This window comes from Belonocnema kinseyi, chromosome 9 (assembly GCF_010883055.1).
Source record: "Belonocnema kinseyi isolate 2016_QV_RU_SX_M_011 chromosome 9, B_treatae_v1, whole genome shotgun sequence".
NCBI classification, from domain to species: Eukaryota; Metazoa; Arthropoda; class Insecta; order Hymenoptera; family Cynipidae; genus Belonocnema; species Belonocnema kinseyi.
In genome coordinates, this window is record NC_046665.1 from 95,551,691 (window position 1) to 95,564,768 (window position 13,078).

General features: G+C 30.1%; 1 protein-coding gene across 3 annotated transcripts in view; it reads right to left on the reverse strand.

Moving 5' to 3' along the window:
- The window catches only part of LOC117180164 (cytochrome P450 4C1-like), a 23,911-nt gene extending 21,110 nt beyond the window's left edge, over positions 1–2,801 (reverse strand). For all 3 annotated transcript variants that reach the window (XM_033372516.1, XM_033372515.1, XM_033372513.1), the window contains exon 1: positions 2,610–2,801. In XM_033372516.1, the coding sequence (XP_033228407.1) occupies positions 2,610–2,778 (169 nt within the window). In that variant the 5' untranslated portion in view covers positions 2,779–2,801. The remainder of the gene's footprint in view (positions 1–2,609) is intronic.
- Positions 2,802–13,078: the final 10,277 nt, after the last annotated feature.

Genomic DNA, 13,078 nt, shown 5'->3' on the forward strand with positions numbered 1-13,078 from the left:
AAAATATTTTAAATAAAGTTTTAAAGTGTTTTACGCTTACGCACGCGTTTCTCGACAAATGACCGGCGTAAAGGATTTCTGACACGCTTTTGACCTCTTTCTAAAATTTTTGTAAAAAAAAAATCGAAACATGGTTTTCGATGTATTTTTTCCCGTAGAATTCGATTCTGAAGTCAAAAAAATAAAAATTTTCTTTATTTTTTTTTTTATTTAAAAAAAAACCATGAAAAAACCGTAAAAAATGAGGTTTTTCAATCAAAACCCCATAAAAAAATAGCTGGACCCTACTCTTTTATTGCAAGTTCGGATTCAGCGTCGAAAAATACTTTAGAATATATAGGTCTGGTCAATTGCACAGACACTTTTGTTTTTTTTTGTGGGCCTGTCTTATAGTGTCATCAAACACTAAAGACCTGTAAACCATAAATATTTAGCAGAGTAAATATCGGCAGGTCGGAAAGAAAATAACAACATAACCTGCAAACTGTCAAAATTGTGAGCAGTTTTACCGCATTTGAGCACAATTCGCACTTTCTTTTCTGCAATTGTAATAACACTTTTGAATTTTATTTGCCTTGACCCTCTTGGAATGCGATTACATTGTTTTATAACAATCAAATCAAAAGACACTACGCCGGACCCGGCCCGACAAAATACGAAACGGACCCGGCCCCTCTTATCTGTTTCTTTTCGACAAGATCGACATTGGACATGTGGCTCAACGAGTTGCGTCTGTGTGCGTGAGAATCCATAAATACGTAGGGTGGGGAACGGTTAGATGCTGGTTCCAGAAATGGCCTGCAGAGTCGATAGAGTACACTATTATTGTTGCCTAATAATGAACTCCCTCTCAGTTTATCTCTGGCCATAGCATTCATTCATGTTTTTGAAGCGGACCAATTTTTTCGTGGTTGAAAATTTAAATAATATTAATATTTTTTGTATTTTTGTCTAAATTCTAAATTCGCCTTTTTTATTAAAAATTTTATTTTTTGCGTCGAAAATTATTTTTGTTGTTAAAAATAATGTAATTTTTGATCTTTCAGAGTCAACTGTAGTCTTTTTTGGATGAAACCTCAACTTCTTTTGTAATTAAACATTCTGCTGCTTTAAGAGAAATTTCATCTTTTTTGATAAAAATGCAACTATTTGGTAGAGAATTCATCAATTTTGACAAGAAAAATTATATTTAACCCATAAATTAAATTTTAATTAAAAATTTTTTTACAATTAATTTTTTAACGGAAAATGTAACTTTTCCGTTTTCTTAAGATTGACATTTTTTAGTTGAAAATTCGCCTTTTTTGGAAAAAAATTTTTGGTTTGAAATTTCATTTTTGTTGGGTAAAAATGCATCAGTTTCGTGAAAAATTAATTTTTTCGTTAAAGTCATATTTTTTTTTGAAAATTCAATTATTGTAGAGAAAATTCGTCTTTTTGCTTAAAGATTAAACAATTTAGATAAAATTTTTTTCTTGATTGAGAAATCTTTATTTGTTGATAATTCGTTTTTTGGTTAGAAAATACTTTTTTTTGTTTTAATTGTTTGAATGTTAATTATTTAAAATGAAAAACTAGTCAAAGAAAAAGCAGAGAATTTTGAAAAAGTTCTCGGTTTCGCATTTTTCCGCCAGAGGCGCTACGAGCGATAGAAACTAACTAAATCCGAAATTCCGGGAGTGGAGTCTCCTCATGCTACTTCGTGATTGTTCCCCCGCCATTTCAATATTATTTTTTTTTGGGCTGAGTGAGATTGAAATTAAGGTTAGAAAATATTGACAATACCGCTCGCGGCGGAAAAGATTAGTAGTAAATGGAGCGGAGAATTTAAAGTCCAAAAAAGACAGCCTTTAAGTCTCTTCGAATTGATAATAAAAATGTATAATAAAAATATATTCAACAAGATTTTATTATATATTTGTGTTTAACTTTTCTTTTCAAACATGTAAGCCGCATTTTATCTAATACTGTTTCCCTTATAAAAACGAAAAATTACAAGTTTAAGTTTTTTGAAAATGTTTATCAAATGTTTTTTTAATAATTGAAAACAAGTAAATAATTGCGGTTTAGTACAGAATAACTCTTTATATATAACACTCTGTCAAAAACTTCATAACAAGAATAGCCGGAACACAGCCAGGCTAGAACCCGCCTAGGAATTTTGACATAAAAATAGTCTAAACGGAGGATTATTTTTTTATGAAGTAACGCAACTAGTCCCCGAGCAGGTCCCGACTAGGGACCTTGTCTAAAAATGTTCTCCGACCAGCGCCCGACTAGCGCCCGACTTTTATTAGGGACAATTAGGGATATTTCTACACGAGGATTTCTATTTTTTAAACTAAAATGGAATATTTTTAATTGCCCGCGCAAAGATTTTTTTGGTTTCAAAATAGTTTCAAGACATTCCAGAAGCAAAATGAAGGAAAATATTTTTCTTATTTGTACCTCTGGGTTATGGTATTTTTATCGAATTGCGATAGTGTTTTAAAAGCAGGACACCTTATCAAACTCTAAAAATATTTTTGTTAAAGAAACCCACGATTCTTTAATAATTACAGTTTAGTTGAACATAGCAAATTTAAAATTCATATATTTTTTTTATTTACCAGATGAATCCTTTCCAATAAAACGAAGAGCATTTCCCACAATAGGTAACGCCTTCGGCCCAGGAATTTTGGCAGCATGTTTATAAAATTGAATTTTTCTCACGTAGTCAAAGAGCAATAATACAATAAGACTTAAAATAGCGATAAACAAATGCAAAATCACGGACATTTTTATAAGACTGACGAACTGTTCATTGCGACAAGCAAAACAAAACTGAGGCTTTCTCACTTAAAGTTGCGGTTACTCATACGAACGGCACTATGAATATATTACTTTGTTTTTATAATAGGCGTTAGAAAAAGGTTAGGAACATCAGAATCTATAAGTGGTAATTCGATTTTAATTTAATAAAGTTATAGGGCTATGTAAGACATATGTTGGTTTGAATGAATTAAACAATTTTATTAAATATTAGGACGAATGTTAATATTTAATATTAGAAACGAAATTATAGATTTTCAAAGCATAGGTATTTAAATAAAGAATTTCGAGATTTTGTCCGTAAAAAGTTCATCTAAATTTTTTATTCAATATTTCACAAATTACTTTCCTTTTAATTTTTTAATTTATCGTGGAAAATATCAAAAGAAAATGTCTCATTTAGTGTTATTTTTTCATTCTATAAATAAACTGTATAAACGATCGTCAAGCGTGAACAATAAAAATTTTTAAAAACATTAATTTTTCACTTTAATTTCCTAAAAATGGCGCATGTGCAAAATCTTGTACTTTGCGAACGAAAAATTAATGATGTAACAATATATAATAATTAATAATTATGCATCATTATTGAAGTTATATCTGAGTTCAAATATATGAATTATTTGAATATTTATTTGAAGTTTTTTGATAAAAAATCAAATATGCTGAAATAATTGAAGCCTCGGCTGAAATAACGTATCAACACATATTTTGTTTCCATGGACTTGTATTTATATGAGTTTTTCTTTTAACTGTTTCTCTATTCCGTGGAAGCGCTGCGATCGAAAATTTCAAAATTGAATTCGGCAAATTTCAATTGATAAAAGTTTAATTTAAATTAGTTTAGAATATTTACAAATTTGGTCCTGCACATATTGTAAAAAATACAAATATAATTTCTCGCCTTTTTTTAAAAAGAAAGAAAATAAAAACACTTAATGATTTGTGTAATTTTAATTCAAAGTTTTATTTTTATTTTATTCTAAAAATAATTTAAACAGTATTTTTTAGTACAATTTCTGATAATCATTTATCAATCATTTATTTATTTTATTATTTTTGAATATTATATTTGCTATTACCGATTCTGGACGTTTTACTCCATCCTCTGCAGCCCTTTTATTTATACCTTCGTGTCATTCTAATAAATTTAAATTTCTTTTTTTACCTTTGCTTAAAACTTTAATGTTAGAATTATAGAAAGGTACATTTTCGAAGTATATAACCTTCACTATTTTGACATTTCTTTCTCAATTCAATTGTCGAATTTTCGATTACCGCGCTTCCGCGAAATTAAGAGACAGTTAAAAGAAAAACTTATATACATTGAACTCCATGGATATAAAATATGTGTTGACACAACGTTATTTCAGCTGAGGTTTCAATTTTAATTCGTGATTGCAATGGCATCATGAACTTAGATAACACTTAGTACGTTTTCTGATGATAATTTTACACTAATTTTTTAATTTTTTAAAAACATAACTACAAAGATACCATTGTATAATTACTTAATAAGTTTTAAGATCAATTTCAGATTTTACAGTCTTTCCTTTATTTTACTCTTTTTCTAATTATAATAAGAAAATCCAACTTTGATTGGTTACAAAATTCTAATATTTAGTTGACAATTTTATTAATTTATTGAAAAGACAACTGTTTTGTTTAAAAATAATTTTTTTCAGAAAAAATTTCAACTAATTGGTTTAAAAGATGAACTACTTTGTTATGTTTTTAAAGATTTTTTGTGTTAATAATTAAACTATTTGGTTAAAAGTTTGAATATTTTGTGCAACGTTTGTATTATTTTGGTAGAAAAGCAATCTTCTTAGTTAAACATTTAACCTTTTTTTGATTAAAAATGCAACTGCTTGGCTGGAAATTAATCTGTTTTTTTTCAAATAAATTATAATCTTTCAGAATCGAAATACCAACTATCACATATTTTCTTAAGGATTCATCCTTTTTGGTTTAAAAGTCCACTGCTCGGTTTAAATATTTTTTTATGTAATGTTTTTTACAAGATAAAATAGATTCAATAATTTGATTCTCATTTTTTTATCCACTGGTCTAAATTGAATATTTTTTCAATATTGATTTTCATTTATAAATTCTGAAAAATTGCCTCTCAAGCTCCACTGGGATCCGAACCCAGGTCTATTCAAATGCCGGTCTGATGCTCTTCCCCACTAGGTTACGAAAACCCGAGCTTAATTTCTTTATAACCTCATGAAAATTCATCTTAAAGAATATTAATTTTAAAATAGTAGACATAATCAGTTAACATCAAGTTACTTAGTCCATTTTTTCTGGTAAAAAAAAACATTCGAAGGTTTGAAAAATTAATCTTTCCATTACAAAGAATTACGTCGAAATACAACGTGCAAAGATTATGAAGAAATTGGGCTTCCTCTTCGTAGCTTAGTGGGTAAGAACATCAGACCGGTAATCTGAAAGGCCTGGGTTCAGATCCCAGCGGAGCTTGAGATAATTTTTTTTCACAATTTAGAACTAAAAATAAATATTTGAAATTTTTTTATCTTAAATCAGTAGACAAAAACAATTAAGAACCAAATTATTTAAATGTGTTTAAACTTGAAATACTTTAAGAAAAAAATTATTTTGTTTTTGGTTGAAGATAGTTTGTGGTTGAGAATTCTTATTTTTGCTTTTAACCACTTGGTTCAAAGTTAAGCTACTATGTGAAAAAATTTTTTTTTCCAAATTCAGTCTTTTTTATAGAAAACTAATTCTTTGTCTGAAATTAACTCTTACTGGATAGAAATTAAATTTGTTTAAAATTCGTTTTTTTTTCGGTGGAATATTAATTTTCTCATTTGAAAATTAATCTTTGTTTTTGAAAATTTAACTATTTAAATGAGTTTTAATTATTTTGTTGAAAATTCAACTTTCTGTTTAGATATTAAACAATCTTGTTTAAAAAAATGTTTCTTTTTGATTGAAAATTTAACTTTCTACTAAAAAATGCATCTTTTTCGGCTTCAAAATGCAGCTATTGGATTGAAACTAATTTTTTTGTTGATTAATGTTTAATATTTTATGTTTAAAAATCCTATTATTTGCTTAAGAATTCATCTTCTATGGTAAAAATTCATCTTTTTTGGTGCAAAGAAATAAAATTTTTTTTCTGAGTTAGGTCATTTGAGTTCGTATTCTTTTAAGTTATATTAACTCAGACTCTTGATCTATTTGCTACATAATATTTAAAATAAATAAGTGAAGTAAATAAGTTATGATTAGGGTCAAAATCTGCCAAGTGAGCCACCTACTTTTTGAAGGTCCAGCTTTATTCGCGGAAATTATTTTATTAGGCTCCCAAGGATAAATGAAAAGTACAATTTGAGCGTTCTGGTGAAATTCGAAGTTTTACCAAAGTTATTGTTAATAACTTTTGTCTTCATGAATTTGGTTATGATTTATTTGCTTTCGATTCGTTGGACGTATTTTGCTAATTTTTCAAATGGTAATTGTATACTGGACACTCTTTGGATACAGATTTTTTATTTTTACAATAAACGTAATTTATTTAAAATACGAACAAATTATTTAAAGAAATGAAAATAAATAAATTTTTTCTATCTATTGTTTTTAATTTTTTATCATCGAATATCAGTCTTTATTTCATAACCCATTACATGAAAAAAGAAAAACATGTAAACTTTTATCGAGTCGCAAGTTATTGCTTTTTTTTCGCTCGGCACTCAGCGCGCGTCGCCCGTTTTGTCTCTGAGAAAAAGAAATCCATTCGTTGAAAAGTGGCAAAAACTGTCTGAAATCATAGAATCGCACAAAAAGGCTATAACCAAAATAGCTATTATCCTTTATGTTAAAAAAAGGAAACAAATTTATTTGAAAATAACGAATTCATGCATTTGTTTATAAAATTTGTTTCAATAAGTAATAAACGGTCTCTATTTTTTTATAAGTTATATCGAAAAACAAATTTTCTTCAGATCTCTATTGAAAAACACACATCTGAAGTAGATATATATCACTTTTCCTAAAAATCTAACTTTTGTTGATTAATTTGATTATAAAGTTATAAACAATTTTTTTAATATCTGATACTGCTGGACCTTATTTAAGACAAGTTTCCACACTAATTCTATGTACATTTGCATAATTTGTTTAAATTTTCACAAAGGGCACCTTAGTATTTTTTTAAATGAATTTTCATTGTTAAATGAAATAATAATAAACTTTTTTTTAATATGCCTCGACAACTTCATTAGAAATTTCATGAGCTTCAATTTTCAAAAAAATAATTTTAAATCGGTCGAATAGTTTAGGCGAAAATTTAGAAAATAAAAATTGATATTCGATGATCAAAAATAAAAAATAAGATAGAGAAGTTATATTTATTTTCATTAGTTTAAATAAATTGTTTATATTTTCAACAAATTGCGGTTATTGTCGCAATAAAAATCTGTATCGAAAGAGTGCCCAGTTTACAATTAACACACAAAAAATTAGAAAAATACACCTAACGTATCGAGAGCAAATAAATCATGACCAAATTAATGCAGAAAAATGTTATTAACGATAACTTTGGTAAAACTTTGATATTTACCGAACTGCTCAAATTGTAGTTCTGATTTATCCTTAGGAACCGAATAAAGTAATTTCCACAAAAAAACTTTAAGTCATTTTTCTACTGTGCGATGTATTTTCATGTGCTAATTTAGAATTAACATTAAAAAAATAATGTTGCATATTAAAAGCTTATTAATGTTTAAAATACCTATATTCCAAATAAAAAATGTTATCTAATTTTTTGTTCAAAGTTTTCAAATCTATCTTCGAATTCAATTTTCAAAATGATATTTACATATTTTCACAGGACGAAGCTAGTCTGCATCTTTGTAACCTGTGGAATTTGAGTGATTAATTCAATTCTAAATAAATTAACCAAATTATTAAAATTTCACACATTACGAAGATGCCTCGGTGCCGTAATTGGTTACCGATCTACTCCTCAATAGAGCGTTCCTGGTTCAAATCCCGGCCCAGGCATAATTTTCTCGATTCTCCATAAAATATTTAACCAGCAATCGTACAAATTTAACATCAGAAATTAAACAAAACTACCTGTGAATTCGATCTTGAATGTTTCCATTTTATTTGTACTTATATTTATATGGTTCTAATTACACGAGGACTTTGCTCCCCTATGCCAAAATGATCAAATCAAATTTTGTTGTTGTTTGTTAAATGATGAAATTGTAGATTTAAATACTCATTTAGAATTTCCCACTACTAGTTTCAATAATGTCAAGATCAATTTGAAAAATTCTTTACCATCTAATGTCTATCTTAAATTGGAGAATACGACTTTTATAATGAGGACAAAGAATTCCAAAACGCACAAAGATTAAATCAAAAATTTCATAATTTACTTTCTAAAAGCATTCCTTATGAGCGATTAAATTTGAACAAACACAAGGATTTAATTAATGCAAGTTATGATGATACTTGGATTGTCAATTTAAGTAATAAGCAAAGCCTTGAGGTGGATAATGACGTTTTAAAGCTTTTAAATAAATTTACTTCGTCCTTTTTAACAAATAAACGTTATCTACGAAGGGTGTTCAAAAAGTAAGTTTCCCTAGTCTGCCGTTTTGCCCCAGCGCCATCTAGCGAGCTGGGACCAAACATAGTTTTAGTTTAGGATATACCGATGAGAGCGGAACCGGTCTTAGCTGCCGAAAATTTTTTTTCATCAGTACCGGCTCAGAAACCATAGAGCTACCTGTGAAAAACATGTCCACTTGTGAGTTGCGTGCAGTTATTCGCCTTTTAACTGCAAAAGGGCTTAATGGCAACGAAATTCACACTGACAAATATCGATTTCAGAAGGCATTGTGTCAAAAATTCTGTCAATTGTAAAGCACCTATCCGCTAAAATGATTTTTTCGACTGCTGCAACTGCATCATCTGTAATGGCGGTTTTTGGCCTGCCTGCACGCTGCTCATCATGAACTTCTCCGCGTCTCTCGAGAAAATATGTACGCCACCGTCGCACCACTTGCACACTTATGCATTTGTCACCATAAATATGCACTAATTTAGTGTGAATTTCGTTGCCATTAAGCCCTTTCGGAGTTAAAAATCGAATAACTTCACTCAACTAACAAGTGGACACGTTTTTCACAGGTAGCTCCATGGCTTTCGAGCCGATACTGATGAAAAAAATTTTTCGGTAGCTAAGACCAGTTCCGCTCTTATCGGTATACCTTAAACTAAAACTATGTTCGGTCCCAGCTCGCTAGATGGAGCTAGAGCAAAACGGCAGACTAGGGAAACTTACTTTTTGAACACTCCTCGTAGTTTTTGACATAGTTAAAGAAGTTGAATCTAATATCGGTTTCATCCAGAAATCAGATGATCGTGGTTTGCTTAGACATAGAATCCTTAATTCGGCACAACATTTTTTTGCACAATAATAAAATTTTACAATCTAGTAGATTTCTTGCACAATGTATAAGAAAAACACAACTTTTTAGTACACATTCAGATAATGGCAACTTTATTTGAAAATATCCTTAAAGAAGCTTTAACAGTACCGAAAAGTCAAGTAAAAAATTCATTTGGATTGAATTCGAAAAAGGAATTAAGTTTCTAATGAATCAAACAGTGTTTCAATTTAATAATAGTTTTTACAAACAGGTATATGAAACTCCTATGGCTTTTTCCATATCACCTGTTTTAGCTGATCTTGTGATACTTAAATTTACACATGCCTAAAAATCAAGTTATCGATTTCGTCGTGTCAAATCGTATCCAATCTTCACAACAAACATAAAGATGATATTAAATGAAACTAATACAATGATAAATAATTAAGATAAATAATTGGGAATATATTAAAAATATTTCTTGATCGATAATTTGATATTTTTAACAAAGTTAGTGTATTTCGGCATATAGCTTATACTACACATGGTCGTATTCACATTGCGTACAATCCCATGTTAAAGAATATGAACTTAGTAAAGTAACGGAGTGGCGCCATCTATTGGAGATAGAACAAACTACAACTCTAATCCAGCAACCCCTTCGCTCCGCTCGTCCAACCATTACCAACAAATTATAACATATTTTTTTATTTAGATTTACAGGAAGAACAATTTACGTAAACAAACCATTTTATGAAATATAAAAAACATGAAATAGCGCATGATAAAAAATTCATTGAGATTTCTTGATATTGCATGAAATGGTTTGCTTGTGCAAATTATTCTTCCCATAATTCTACATGAAAAAAATATTTAAACAGACATTAAGCCCAGCACTTGAGTATCACTCCGAACAGATCAGTCTCTTTTTCAATTTAAAAGTAAAAGTAATGTAAATTTGTTTCAAACAGAAAATGTAAATAATTTGGAGAAGTGATTAACATAATCACTCACTCTTTATTTACACGTCCGCCATGTTCCTATATCACTAAAACTCGTTCACAGCTTTAAGACTGCACCTAGTGTGGTCGTATTGTCAGCTGGTCGGCTGTTGTGTTGGTTTTTCCTTCAATTCACCGATTGGAACGCGGTGGGGCGCTCGACTTGGAAAAAAATAAATACTATTCGCGGGAAAATTTTAAATGATGCATTCATGTGGAGATTACTAGCTAGAAACTCATTTATTATTTATAACAGTTATTTGTGATTTATTTAAAGATATTGGATTTCGATTTTTTAATATTTATGAAATAAATTCTTTATATACCTTTTTTATTTATTTAACTGGCTATTGTTGTTATAAATGAGCGCTTAAGGCATGCACGTTTCTATTTACCAAACTTTTTTTTACCTCTTACAGAAATTAAAAAGATTCATGTTTATATAGGTACTTAAATGTTATTAGTTCCACAAAAACAATTCAGAATAATAAGGAGACCAAACTGCCAGTGGGAATTCTTTCGAAACTGGAACTAGAAACATTACCGTAAGTGCCAGGCTCATTCTCAGCAATAATGAATGTAAGTGCGCATGTGCGGAGTTGTCCTCTTCCCATTCATGAGAAAGTGTGCGAGTGAAAAAGTTTGTTCAATGGGAGAGCTTACGGCTCGTTAGGAGGCGCCACCGAACTTACATAAACGGCCACGGAATTCGAACTCAAATTAAGCAAAGTAAAGTGTTTTTAAGAAAATTATAAAAAATGAATGAAAAAAATATAAGACATAGACTGTAGCTTGATGAAAAGTAAAACTGCAAAGTCGGAAATCATTACTGAAAACGAAAATTCAAAATTTGTTAGATAAGTAAGTTTTTGGAGTTAAAAATTTACCTTGCCTCCTATTGGTCAAAACGTACCTTTCTACCAAATTTTTCGTTTCTTAACAATTCTTTCCAACTTTGCAGTTTATATTTTTATTGAGCTGCATTCCATGTTTAATATTTTTTAATTCATTTTTTAACATTTTCTTTTCAAAACTTTACTTTGCTTACTTTCAGTTCGAATTTCGCGGGCATTTCTGTGAGTTCGGTGGAGCCTCCTAATGAGCGGTAATCTGTCCCATTGATTTAAGCTAGAGAGATTGTAATTGTTTGTTGATCATCATATGAACGATACTTCAAAAACAAAAGAAAAGCTGCCTCGGTTGACTGCGTCCTGCAATTTCTAATACATATTAATATTTCTGTGGCTCATTTTTCTGGTTGTGTGTTGTAGTTTTTCAAAGTGTTCTGTAGACTGTATGAATAATTTCATAACATAACAAAACTTGTACGTACAAACTCATAGTAGGTAAATAATCATAATAAATTACAATAAATCATACATACACCAAAAAAACGTTATTCTAATTTTAAGAATTCCCCACCAAGTTGAAAAGGATTGGAAACTTAAATAGGCGCCAGGAATATATTCTTAATGCACGATCGAGGCCCTCTTACCTCAAGAACAAATATTCTTGTAGCACTCTAACCTCAAAATCTCAACTTTGACATAATTTTTTCGGCTTTCGTGGTCGAAAATACGGTTAGATATTTGTGTGAAAGGTGATCTTCAGCACATGAGGTTTTGCTCGTGCGAGAAACTTCTCCCTAATCATGTCTAAATAACCAACTTTCACACTCGTATTGAAATGTTCAGTTCTTGGATGGAAAACTGTTAAAATGAGTGATGGGACCAAACGACTTTGTGGAGCTGAGTATAAAAAGAAGGCCAAAATTAAAAAAGAATATCTAGAACAGATTATCCGTAAAACGTTAAAAATTGACATTTTTTTAAGTGGAAGTGGAAGCAGTGTTGAGAGATCAGGAACTTTATCAACATGCACTGAAACAATACAATCTGAAAAAGATGAAACGGATTTGAACTCTGCGGGCCAACAACGACAGTCATCTATTGAACAATATACTTTTGAAAAAACTGATTTTTATGTTCTTTACGGAGACGTGGTACAGGAATCGTCAATAAGTAGAATAATTGAAGATTCGTTTTAGAATCAGACGTTAACTAATGACCAAGTGTAAGTAACAGCAAATCTAAACAAAGATCCAGCTTCATGGGAAATCAGCGATACCTTAGGGTAGATTATCGCAAGGTACGGCTTCGATCAAAACAAGAAAATGACCGAAATTGGCTGGTTTAATCTGAAAGTAAAAGATCTGTACCTTGCGGGCCCTGTTTGGCATTCGGTCCTTTGGAAAATAAAAATCAGTTTGAAAACGAAGGATTTAATTATTGTAAAAGGCAGAACACCGAATAGCTCAGCATAAAAGCTCTGCAAGTCATAAATCTAGTATCCTTAATTTAAAAGTTAAAAGTGAGATTGCACGGAGAAAAATGGAAGGTTTGTTTAGCAATATAAAAGTGCAAATAGACCATATTACAGGGTTGACTGTAGGACAGCTCTTGATATGGCTAAAGCGACTATCTCTATAAAGTAAAACCATGAGGTCCAAATCGACAATCACCGAATGTCGACTCGATTTCTTCAGACCGTGGTCTCGGTGATCTCAAGCTGGCTAATCCGATCATTGTGAAGGGTCGGTTTGGAAATCTCGGATGGTCGATTTGATTTTATCAGATATTCGACTGGGTAGTATTTAATGGTCGATTCGATTATCTTAGATATTTCACGTAGTCATTTCGGATTGGCGATTCGATCATTTTTAAAGGTCGAATTGATTATATCAAAGTGTCAATATACCAGGTGTATACATATGAAACCGGTATTTTTTCAAGAAAAAAACACATTTATTTCAAGAGAATGATAACAAATATTTTATTCAAAGTATGCGCC